This window comes from Cyprinus carpio, chromosome A11 (assembly GCF_018340385.1).
Source record: "Cyprinus carpio isolate SPL01 chromosome A11, ASM1834038v1, whole genome shotgun sequence".
In the NCBI taxonomy this organism is placed as follows: domain Eukaryota; kingdom Metazoa; phylum Chordata; class Actinopteri; order Cypriniformes; family Cyprinidae; genus Cyprinus; species Cyprinus carpio.
Genome location: NC_056582.1, coordinates 26,132,336 through 26,144,852, shown reverse-complemented (window position 1 = coordinate 26,144,852; position 12,517 = coordinate 26,132,336). Strand labels below are relative to the sequence as shown.

Genomic DNA, 12,517 nt, shown 5'->3' with positions numbered 1-12,517 from the left:
ATTAAAGGAACACTTTTAAATCAGAGTATAGCATCAAGTAAATTAAACTTCTGGTATATTGATCTGGTCAGTTACGTAGCAGAGGGGGTTGTTAATTCATTTCAGCTGCTTTGGTGTTAATAAAATTAACAACAGGTGCACTAGATGGGCAACCATTAGAAAACCTCCAAAACATGAATGGTTTTACAGGTGGAGGCCACTGACATTTTTTTCCCTACTCATCATTTCTGATTGTTTTTCACTAGTTTTGCATTTGGCTAGGGTCAGTGTCACTACTGGTAGCATGAGGCGATACCTGGACCCTACAAAGGTTGGACAGGCAGTCCAACTCCTCCAGGATGGCGCATCAATATGTGCCATTGTCAGAAGGTTTGGCACATATTGCACAGTCTTAAGAGCAGGTAGGAGATTCCAGGAGACAGGCAGTTACTCTAGGAGAACTGGACAGGGCAGTAGAAGGTCCTTAACCCATCACCAGGACCTGTATCTGCTCCTTTGTGTGCAAGGAGGAACAGGATGAGCACTGCCAGAGGCCCTACAAAATGACCTCCAGCAGGCCACTGGTGTGAATGCCTCTGAGAAAAAAATCAGAAATAGACTTCATGAGGGTGGCCTGAGGGCCTGACGTCCTCTAGTGGGCTCTGTGCTCACTGCCTGGCACCGTGTAGCTTGATTGGCATTTGCCATTGAACACCAGAATTGGCAGCTCCACCTCTGGTGCTCTGTGCTTTTCACAGATGAGAGCAGGTTCACCCTGAGCATGTGTGACAGATGTAAAAAGTTCTGGAAAAGCGGTGGAGAATGTTATGCTGCCTGTAACATTGTTCAGCATGACCAGTTTGGTGGTGGGTCAGTGATGGTCTGGGAAGGCATATCCATGGAAGAACACAGAGACCTCTACAGGCTAGACAGTGGCACACTTACTGCCATTGAGTATCGGGATGGAATCCTTGGACCCGTTGTCAGACCCTACGCTGGTGCATTAGGTCCTTGTTTCTCCTGGTGCACGACAATGCCTCATGTGGCAAGAGTATGCAGTCAGTTCCAGGAGGATGAAGGAATTGATACCATTGAATGTCCCCCATGCTCGCCTGGCCTAAATCCAATAGAACACTTCTGGGACATTATGTTTCGGTCCATCTGACGTCGGCAGGTTGCACCTCAGACTGTCCAGGAGCTCAGTGATGCCCTGGTCTAGATCTGGTAGGGAATACCCCAGGACACCATCCTTTGTCTCATTAGGAGTGTGCCCTGACGTTGTCAGGCATGCATACAAGCACGTGGGGGCCATACAAACTACTGAGTACCATTTTGAGTTGCTGCAGTGAAATTTCAGCTTAATGAACTAGCCTGCTGCATCCTTTTTTTACTTTAATTTTGAGTGTCTTTGAATTCAGCCCTCTGTAGGTTGATAATTTTCATTTCCATTAAACAATGTGGCATCTTTTCATACCTAACAAATTACCCAGTCCATATCAGTATCGATATCCTGCATGATATTTTTCCCCATTGAGATCTGATGTGTTTGGGTAGTGTAATAGAATTGAAAAATGGTTTTGTATAACTTCATCTTGGATAATGTTTTGGTAATGTGCTCATTGCAATGCATTCTGGGACTAATCAAGGTATGCTTTACGGCAGAGGTTATCTGCAAGCATGCACAGGGGCTACATAAATAAATAATAACAATTATGATTAATATATTTAAAAATAATTAACTCGGTTAATGTGATAAAATACACAAAATCAACACATAAACTTTTTTCACACCTCAATAAATTATTTTATTTTATTTGACATGCCCAGTTTCTGACAGTGAAAACAAGCAGCTTTGTCATAATGACAAAGTCATATCATATATAGGGGCTTTAGAATGGAGAAGGTTGAGAAGCACCACTTCAAGGCCACACAGTCAGAGCCCTTATATAACCAGAGCGTCAATATCATGTGTCAGTCCCAGAATGGATCTCTCTGACCTGAATATGGTTCTCAGAATCCAGAACTCATCCTACTCGTGCTCCATCAAGATGGAGGATCCTGTGGAATTAATGAAGAACACTTTAAAAACAGCCCTTCATTCGACCAGGCCACACTAATGACTGCTAAATATAACCTCATTAGACATTCTCCTCCACGCCAGCCACCGCCTCGCCGCTCATTTATTTAAAACGACTCTGAGCTAAGAGGAAAAGTGCCTCCTCATCACAAACCCCAACACACATCAGGACAGCAGCCTCAGCTTCTCTTTTAGTTTCCTTTCTCAGTCAGCCTGCGTCTCCTGCCGGCTCCTCGTGCGTCACATCAATCATCAGTTTGAGACAAGTAGTCATACAGTTATATTAAACATCATAAATGTCCAGATGGCTTTAGTTCCACTGAAATCAGTCAGATAAGGATAAGTCCACTTCCAGAATGAATATTTCCTTTTATTTACTCACTCCCATGTCATCCAAGATGTTCATGTCTTTCTTTCTTCAGTCACAAAGAAATTAAGTTTTTTTAAGAAAACATTCCAGGGTTTTTAGTGGACTTCAGTGGTGATTTCAAGGTCCAAATTGCAGTTTCACTGTAGCTTCAAAGAGCGCCACACAACCCCAGCCGAGGAATAATAATAATAATTATTATTATTATTATTATTGTTGTTGTTGTTATTATTATCTAGCAAAACGATCAGTCATTTTCTGAAGAAAAAAACATATATATAGACACACTTTTCAACCACAAATGATTGGCTAGCATTAGCTCTGCGATGCACATGCATGTCTTTATTAGCTTATGTTGGAAAGGTCACAACATAAGAAGAACCGACCCAGTGTTTACAAAGCCAACGTGCAAAAAAAGTCATTGCCCTTTACAAAAAAGGTAAAACAACGATGTCGGATGATTTTAAAGTTGGAGAACATGAGATGGGAGTTTTTAACCAAAGTGCACAGATGAAGAACTAATCGTGTGTGACATTTGTGGTTAAAAAATGTATAAATATGTTGGTGTTTTTTTTGTTTTTTTTTCTTAAATTACTGATCGTTTCTCTAGATAAGACCCGTATACCTCGGCTGGGGTCGTGTGGAGCTCTTTGAAGCTGCAGTGAAACTGCATTTTAACATTCAAATCATTGGCCACCACTGATTTCCACTATATGGAGAAAAATCCTGTAATGTTTTCCTTTAAAAAAATAATTTCTTTGCGACTGAAGAAAGAAACACATGAACATCTTGGATGACATGGAGGTGAGTAAATTATCAGGAAATTTTTATTCTAGAAGTGGACTTATCCTTTAATGATCATGTGATCTACATATTAATCAGACTGTGACCGGCTCCGGAAGCATCACACAACGTGTGTTTTATTGGACAGTCATGTCACGTGCTCTGGGACAGAGATGTCAGCTGCATCTCAACTACACAACATCCGCTGCAGCTTCATGTAAGCGTACTAATGAGACGACAGAGAGAAATGTGGAGTGGTGTTATATATGAAGAGAGTTGGCTGCCGTTTAACCATGTAAAGAGACCGGCCGCTGGAGGAGCGTCTCCATCAGTAATGCGTTTATGAAAATGAGCCACATGAAAGATCGCTGGCATTGATCACATACTGGATACTCTCTCTCGCCATTCTCTTCAACTTATTTTTCTTCTCTCTGCATCAAGCCTTCATTTATTTCTCTCGCTCTTTCTACTGCAGCTGTTCTCTTCATTTTCCTCCCTCTCTCTCATATGTAATATGACAGTACAGAAAGCATAAGGTGGGAATATCTATCATTATTTTCCACTCTGTTGCCACGACGACAGTAGTTTGATTGACAGATCTGAAGTTGGGCTGACAGCTGACATGTGGCGCCACACACAGCACAACACACACTAATATTACACACAAGCCTCATCTGAGCTCATATTAGAAAAGCTCAAAGAGAAAAAAAAAACAACAATAAAATGTTGACATTAAATATTGATTTTTATGTGGGATGAGCTTTACTGTTCCTGGAGAGAGAGAGAGCTGCACAAACACACTCAGTGCTTCAGCGTTCATTCGGTTTCCTCCAGGAAAAAAGATCCAAACACGCTCAGAAAGGACAGCAGCGCCTGAATCAGAGACCCTCTGCACACCCTCATTATACTCAATTAAGTGAATAATTATTCACCCTTCATATGATAATCAGCGGACAGGACTGAGCGCCGCTGTGATGTTCACCTGCTCTCCAGTGTAACACTGTTATATAATGCTCCTCTCTGAGCCACAGGATGCAGCTGTAAGCTGATCCATATTTTTCTGGAAAAACTATTAACCCACTCCGTTCCTAATGAATTATAAAATGATACCAACACTGTATTACCACAGCCACAAAAAAACAGATGCTGCAGCATTCAAAGCACATGCTGGAGACCTGACGCATAAATGCATTTCTCAGTGAATATACAGAGAATGATCAGACGTGTGGCGATTCATTCTGACGAATGAAGACACTAACAGAACTACAAATAGGTGATTCCATGGAAACACCACATCGCTTCTGTGATTCAATGACTCAGAACTAGTTAATTACTGACTGATCTCGAATCTCCTTTTTTGTCCAAGATACTAGAAAAAGTAGTATCCTCACAATTATATTCCTTCTTGGAGAAAAATGTTATCTGTGAGGATTTCCAGTCAGGATTTAGACCGTATCATAGTACTGAGACTGCTCTCCTTAGAGTTACAAATGACCTGCTCTTATCATCTGATCGTGGTTGTATCTCTCTATTAGTGCTATTGGATCTTAGTGCTGCGTTCGACACTATTGACCACACTATTCTTTTGCATAGACTAGAAAACTTTGTTGGCATTAATGGAAGTGCATTAGCATGGTTTAAAACATACTTATATGACCGCCATCAATTCGTAGCAGTGAATGAAGAGGTATCATATCGATCACAAGTGCAGTATGGAGTACCTCAAGGCTCAGTACTAGGGCCGTTACTCTTCACGCTTTACATGTTACCCTTGGGCGATATCATCAGGAAACACAGTTAGCTTTCACTGTTATGCTGATGATACTCAGCTCTATATTTCTTCATGGCCCGCTGAAATATACCAATTTGAAAAACTAACGGAATGCATAGTCGATATAAAAAACTGGATGATTACTGCTAAATTCTGGAAAAAAAACAGTGTTAATTATAGGACCTAAAACTCTGCATGTAATAACGTAGAAGGCTGTCTAAGCCTTGATGGCTGCTCTGTCAATTCTTCATCATCAGTTAGGAACCTAGGTGTGCTATTTGATAGCAATCTTTCCTTAGAAAGCCACAGTTCTAGCATTTATAAAACTGCATTTTTCCATCTTTTAAAAATATATATCAAAAATATAATATCAAACACACATAAGATACCCGCCTATCCTGAACATCATCACACATGTATGTTCTCTATGAAGCTGATCTGCAAAAGCATTTATTCAAAATTCAATCTTTCCCAGTTTTGACATCAGAATTAGGTTAGCAGACAGTATTACAAAATCTTTGTGTTTGATGTTGATTTCTATTTAGAATAACATGGCAAAGACATTGTGGAAAATACATTTGCTATCGGACATTAGAGACTTGAGCTGGAATTGATATGGAGTTTTTTTTATGACTATCCAGAGGGAGTTCATCATACTCCTAAAGACTTCCGTCTCTTTCCATAAAAGGAAAATAAATCTATCTCTACCCTCGTATTTGGGAACATGTTTTAAGCGCTTACTCTGAGCCAAATCCATGACACAAATTCAATAAGTATAATCATCTGTTTTCATTAGTCGGGCAGTGGGACGAGGGTCTTACGCTGACATCCTATAGGAAGAAGATGAGCCATTTCTATAAGTCATGCATATTAATAAGCTGCATCTGGCTGTTTGATGAACAGTGGAAACTAAACACTAAACACTAATTTAAGAAGCACCCTCAGTGATTTGATTCTGGAGCCGGGCCTGATCAAATCCAAACCAGCAGATGTTTAATATGAAAAACTCAGTTCTCAGCTCCCTGACGGCCTCGTTCCTGCGGAGTTTAGCAGCAACACCAGTCTGGGAGAGATTCTGAAGACCTTGACTAGCTGGTTGAGCTGTTTAGTGAGGGTTGATGCTTAACTCTGCAGGAAGGATCTGAACCGGACACACCTCATCAGAAGAGCTCATCTTACCTGTGACGGACAGCTCGGTGGTCCTCCTCACCACGAAACTCCCAAACTGTAATTCGCAGGTGTAATTCCCGATGTCGTCTTCCCGCACGTCTCTGATGAAGAGCACATCCACCTTCCTCACGATGCTCTGTCTCCACTGCTTCGGCCGGCATTCCTGCATCCATAAACAGATGGACTGTTTAATGCGGTTAATGCATTTCATTGAAATGACGCGTTAATACATCACCTTCGATGGTGCTGACAGACCGCAGCACTACTGATTTCATACTTGACAGTGTTTTGACAACAGCTAGAGTTTCATCTGTAAATCACCTGTCAAACCACCTGTCAATAATTTATTGAGGAAATATAAATTTTCATGTCGATGAGCAGATGAGTTCATTGTCAAGGCAGTGAACCACGAGAAGGTGATGCACAAACTGTGCTGAAGTTAACCAGTGTTAAACTCAGCAACAAAAAAAACAAAACAAAAAGAAGTTCAAAGACGAAAGGTTTTCTAATCATCAGTAATAGCCTGGACGCACTTCAACCATTTTAATTAAAATGCACCGCTTTCATATGGTGAGAAAAAATAACACTACAAGATATTGAAAAGATTTTATAAGAAGAAAAAGTGCTGTTAATGAAACCTCTTTGCTAGACTAGCTCAGTTTATATAAGACCGATTTCAATGTGATTCGTTTAAAGAACTGGATCAAATGAGTCATTTGCTGCTCACGCTGTGCATTTGTTTTATCTTTCCGTTTCAGCTCTATATCAAACTGTGTGGCATGAAGAAGTTCACACTCAATCCACTCATGTTTTCTGCACCAATGTCCTCGACCTGTCATGACCTGTCTTTGATTCAATTTAGCCAGAAACTGTGGCAGACGTTTAATTTTACGCTCATCTGAATTAGTGCGCAGTCCAATTTCACCTGACTTATGGGTGGCAGAAATGGACTAATTCATGCCACTTTTCATCGCATCGTCTGTGCCTCAGGACATCAGGACTGATATAAGGTCCGTTTCTGCCTAACAGCTTCTATTTCCAACTTTGAACACAAACTGCATGAGGGTGTTTTCGATGAGATGGAGATGGAAACAAACTGAAGAAGTAATTCAGTACTAAACTAAACCTGTCTCACTGCAAAAAAAAAAAAATGCTTTTATTACTTAGATTTTTTTTTGTCTTGTTTCCAGCCAAGATATCTAAAAATGCTTAAATCAAGAAGGATTTTCTAGAAAAGTAAAAATTATTGTCTTGTTTTCAGAAAAAAACAAGTCAAAATTAAGGACTTTTTTGCTTGAAACAACAAAAAAAAAACTTGTTTTCTGTTTGAAATAAGATTATTTTGCTTGTTCTAGACAAAAACTCACTTAATTTTGACTTGTTTTTTCTGAAAACAATAATTTTTAGTTGTCTAGAAAATCCTTCTTGATGTAAGAATTTTTAGATATCTTGGCTGGAAAAAAGACAAAAAATCTATGTAAGAAAAGCATTTTTTGCAGTGTTGCATAATGGTGAATGCGGCACATGATCGTACCTTGTACCATGTGATCTCTGGTTCTTTTCCGGTCTGTATGTAGTCGTCAATGTCAGGACAGAGGATGTCTTTGCTCTTACTCAGCTCGGCCTTCTCAAAGTACCTCATCTTGGAGTTGAAGCAGAGACCCATGTTGTTCTCAGACACCGTGAGCGACATCGACACTTTCATACAGTACGTGGAGTTCCTGCAAAACACACCAAACCAACACCGTCAACAAGCTTCACAGAAACAGACATTTCATTCGCACCAGAAAAGGCTTTTAAATGCTCACTCTTTCGTGGCGATCAGCGGGAGAGAGGAATCTCAGGTTCACATTTACGATGAGTATGATGTCTCAGAAATCCCAGTTCTTTATTGCTGTAATGAGTCTGTAAATGCTCGGTTAAAAGGGTCTGCTGTGTTTTCACATCATTCTCAGCAATTGTTCCTTTGCTTGTCTTGGGCTCAGGACATCTCAGATCAGCAGAAATGAGAGCAGAGAGCCAGCAGGCCATTTTTCAGCTTTGTTAGAGTGGCGCTCTACGTGGACATCTCTTACTGCCACAATTGAATTTATTGGAAAACAACTCCCTGAACAGAAGAAACAACACAATGCAGAATGGAGAGAAGAAAGGACAGAAAGTGCTGACTCAAAGAACAGTGAACAGAGACTAAGAGAGCGACAGAATGAAAATTAAAGATTAGCATCCCTCCACTACACGTGATCCCAGCTTCAGTCTTATAATCAGCCTCTGGTTTGATTATCTGCTGAAATAAGATGACTCTGTATTTGAACTAACTCTTTTTCTGAAGAACAGCTTTTCCTAGTTTAACCAGTAGTTAGGTTTCAGTGCCTTGCTCAAGGGCACATGAGTCGTGGTATTGAGAGTGGAGAGAGCACCATACACTTACTCCTCCCACCTACAATCCCTGCCGGCCCGAGACTCAAACTCATAACTTTTGGATTACTGTACAGTAATTCGACTCGCTAACCATTAGGCCAAAGAGTCACTGTTCCCGCCCAGTTTCAAACTGGGGACCTTTCGTGTGTGAGGCAAACGTGATAACCACTACACTACGGAAACCTAATGTCAGATTAAACGTGCCGTGAGATCATCAGACAGACCTGTGCAAATGAGTTTAAATATCCTGACCGGCGGATCTAAACATCTCACTGAAAGCTCACTTCTTCTTTCAAATCAAAGCAGGAGGAGTGTTTCTGCTGTTCTGATGCAGTTCTGTGGAGGAAACCAGCGCTCGGCTCATGAATGATGGCAAACACTCACTGACTGTGATCTAGAAGCATTTATGTTATGACACTTATTGACCTCTCAGCTGATCGTCAGAAGCACTGGATTTGCGGTTGCACATATTCCGCTGTTTTCATCTGAATCATGCATGTGTCTCACCAGCAGAACGGTAAAAGAATTTTACATCAGTACACAGATAATATTTTTACCTACAGATCCAAACTCATTTGAGCAGAAGGTAAGAATATCAGTGAATTCACTAAAAAATTGGGTCATCTTATAATTAATGGCATCTTGACTAAACGTATGATCATGTTGGAAGCATTAAGAACCTTGGAGGAGAATTTATCACAGTTAATTAGTGGATGAAGGCACCTGTTATGAGGGAATAGGGAAGCTTGCATTGGTTAAACCATTAAACATGGGCCGTAATTCCCTCTGAACGCCTGCGGCTCACACAGAAATCCAGAGCATTTCACCAAACATGAAAACACAGTGAAACTCGACACAAAAAAATGGCCAATCAGAGTGTACGAGGAGCGTGACTGCTGTCCAATGAGATTTACAGTACTTGTCAAAAGTCTCCAAACATTGTGAGTTTTTAATGTTTTAGTGTATTGTGTTCTGCTCAGCAAGGCTGCATTTATTTGATCAAAAATACAGTAGAGTACAAACTATTCAGTTACAATTTAGAATATCTGTTTTCTGTGTGAATCTCTGTTAAAGTGTAATTTATTTCTGTGATGCGCAGCTGTATTTTCAGCATCATTACTCCAGTCTTCAGTGTCACATGATCTTCAGAAATCATTCTAATATACTGATTTAATGCTCAAGAAACATCTCTAAATATTATCAATGTTGAAAACAGTTGTGCTGCACAATATTTGTGTGGAAACTATCATACATTACCATTCAAATATTTAGGGTGTGAGTTTTATTAATAGACATTAATGCTTTTATTTAGCAAATATGAATTAAATTGATCAAAAGTAGCAGTAAAGACATTTATAATGTTCCAAAAGATTTCTATTTCAAATTATTGTTCTTTTGAAGTGTCTATTCACCTAAGAATCCTAAAGAAAATATTCACCAAACTATTAAGCGTAAAAACTCATCTTTAGCATTGATAATAATATGAAACATTAATAACTGAGCACCAATAATAATTGTTTTTACTGTATTTTTTATCAAATAAATTCAGTCTTGGTGAGCAGAAGAAACTTAAAAAATCAGTAAAAAATCATAATTTTTCCAAACATTTGACAGGTTCTGTACAGTTTGACGCTGCATGAGGACGCGTGTGAATCTCAGCGGTAATTCACTCAGTAGTACACTAGCACACAGATGAGCTACACATTATGAACTAACAGACAAGACATGGTGGCAGTGACTCACAGAAAGCATCAAACAGTGATTCTGAAGGATGTCAAAAAGCCAGATGCAATTCAGCGATGTTCACGTCTGTGATGCAGCACTCGGTTCATTTCTCTGACTATAACAGATGGACCTGACGATTCTGGGGGAAATGTTAATCAAATATGCCTTCAGACGCAGCCTGAGAGTCAGAAACACTATCCCTCGAGTGACGTATGTCTGAGGATGCGCTGCGGCCCGTCGTGGTTCACTACAGCGCTTCTTTAAATCAGTATTTTATGAGCGCTGGATTATTTATGAGCCGGAGGAAGGTCAGGCTCTGCTGGGAGTGGAGGAGACACGATTCGGACAGATGCATAACTCATGTGTCGCAGCGCCGAGGCCGGCTGATTAACTATATACTGCTAGAGCCCAACACACGGCCACTGTTTACTCATAATGTCTCTCAGGCCTCAATTCAGCCAGTATCCCTCCGCTAATGTGAAGTTAGACCCTGTTCTTCTCTCTTCATTGCACACTGACACTGAAAAATAAATCACATTTCATTCTTAATGGATCAAATTCCATGTTTAAAGACAATGAAATTGTTCAGAGATTCATTGATCGTTAGTGCAGATGAACTGAAATGCCCCTGCCTCTTTAGGAATTCAGTTTACTTTTTTTTTTCAGCTGCTTACACACATTTTTAAAGCTTTGCCTCTTTTTTTCCAAACTTTACACACAAATCCAAGAATTGCACACACAAAATGCCTCACATCTCTTGCAAAATGAAGCACTGCATTCAAAATATCTCAAAAGCAAACATTTGCAAACACCTTTGCCATAATATTAATTCCTGATAGATTTTTGTGTGTTACATACGGAATTGTGTGTTGTGTTTTGCAAAAACTGTTTTATGAAATTGAAAGCTGAAAAAAATTATGATTATTATATTATTTTTTAGAATATTTTTTTTCTTCTTCTGCTTTATTATCATCATCCATAAAAAATTTTACAACAAAAAATCATTTGTATCAAAAGAAGTGTCACGTTTTGCTACAGTGCGGGAACACGGAGCGAAGAACGAGGAGACCAGGAGTACAAAACCAAGGAATTTATTCATATCGCAGGGAATCACACGTAGCACAAGGAGTTGACATCAAGAATACCGGACCAAGAAACAGGGAACTGAATACTTTTTAAATACACAGACAATAGGGACTACCAACTAGACACACCTGGATTCAATCAAAACAAATGGGGAACACCTGGAATGAAATCAATGAACGGGAGACAGAATCTGGGTCACAGAGCACATGGGGAACAAAACAACAGTCTGACAATAAGCAGTTTAAAAAAAAAAACTGTAAATGCAATTTAATAATTCGGACGAATGGTTTCAATGCAAGTTTAGTGTTTTAAGAAGTAAAAAATACTCATACAGCTGATGAAAATGATGAAAAACAATGCAGGTGATGAGATGATAAACAATTTGAGAGGAAACTTTACCAGCCATATCCAACAACACATTCACTGTTTAACCTGAGCCCTGAAAAAACCCATTTACCTCATTAACGCAATTATATAACCAAACAACGTTTAATATCTGATAGGAATGAAAGCAGGTCAGTGAAGGACAGAATTACAGGCTGTTCAATGGATTATACTGTTGATTAACAATATGACAACTGTTCAGCTGATAAAATCTCGACAGAAAACTTACACAAGACAAGAACTTGTGAAAGTTTTAAAAATTAGATCAATTAATTCTATATTAATTAATTTTTGTAAAGTTAATTTCAAAACATGAGATAGTCATAGGCTGCAGCCTAAAGCATAAAAAAATAAAAAAAATAACACAAAGGCTCTTAACTGCATGTTATGGTTATTAAACAGTCATTATGAACACCATTAAAGCTACACAATGTTCTTATGTTGTATTAAGGGTCTTTAATTTCAATCCACAGGCTAATGAAAGTTTTTAAACTAAAAATCCTGACCTTGGCCGTTGGTCCTCTGTACAAGGCAGCACGTTCATGAGACTCTATTCACGTAACAATTTACTATGACTCACACCATAAAAAAAAAAAAAAGAAAAACCTTGAAAAAAATAAGTTGTGAGAAATCAAGATTAATAGGATAAAGCTGTGACATGAAAAACTAGAAATCGTATAAACTGTAGGATATTTACTTGGAATGTTTCATTACATTTAAGGAGGTGTGCATTATGCCATAAAAATTAAATGATTGA

General features: G+C 39.2%; 1 protein-coding gene and 1 non-coding gene across 5 annotated transcripts in view; both read right to left on the bottom strand.

Moving 5' to 3' along the window:
• The window catches only part of LOC109112414 (interleukin-1 receptor accessory protein-like 1-B), a 215,856-nt gene that overhangs the window by 109,022 nt on the left and 94,317 nt on the right, over positions 1-12,517 (bottom strand). For all 4 annotated transcript variants that reach the window (XM_042766929.1, XM_042766931.1, XM_042766930.1 and 1 more), the window contains exons 4-5: positions 7,682-7,868; positions 6,157-6,310 (exon numbers count right to left, since the gene is read on the bottom strand). In XM_042766929.1, the coding sequence (XP_042622863.1) occupies positions 6,157-6,310; positions 7,682-7,868 (341 nt within the window). The remainder of the gene's footprint in view (positions 1-6,156; positions 6,311-7,681; positions 7,869-12,517) is intronic.
• Positions 8,676-8,748, bottom strand: trnav-cac. The gene has a single exon. It is a non-coding gene; the product is annotated as a tRNA-Val (tRNA).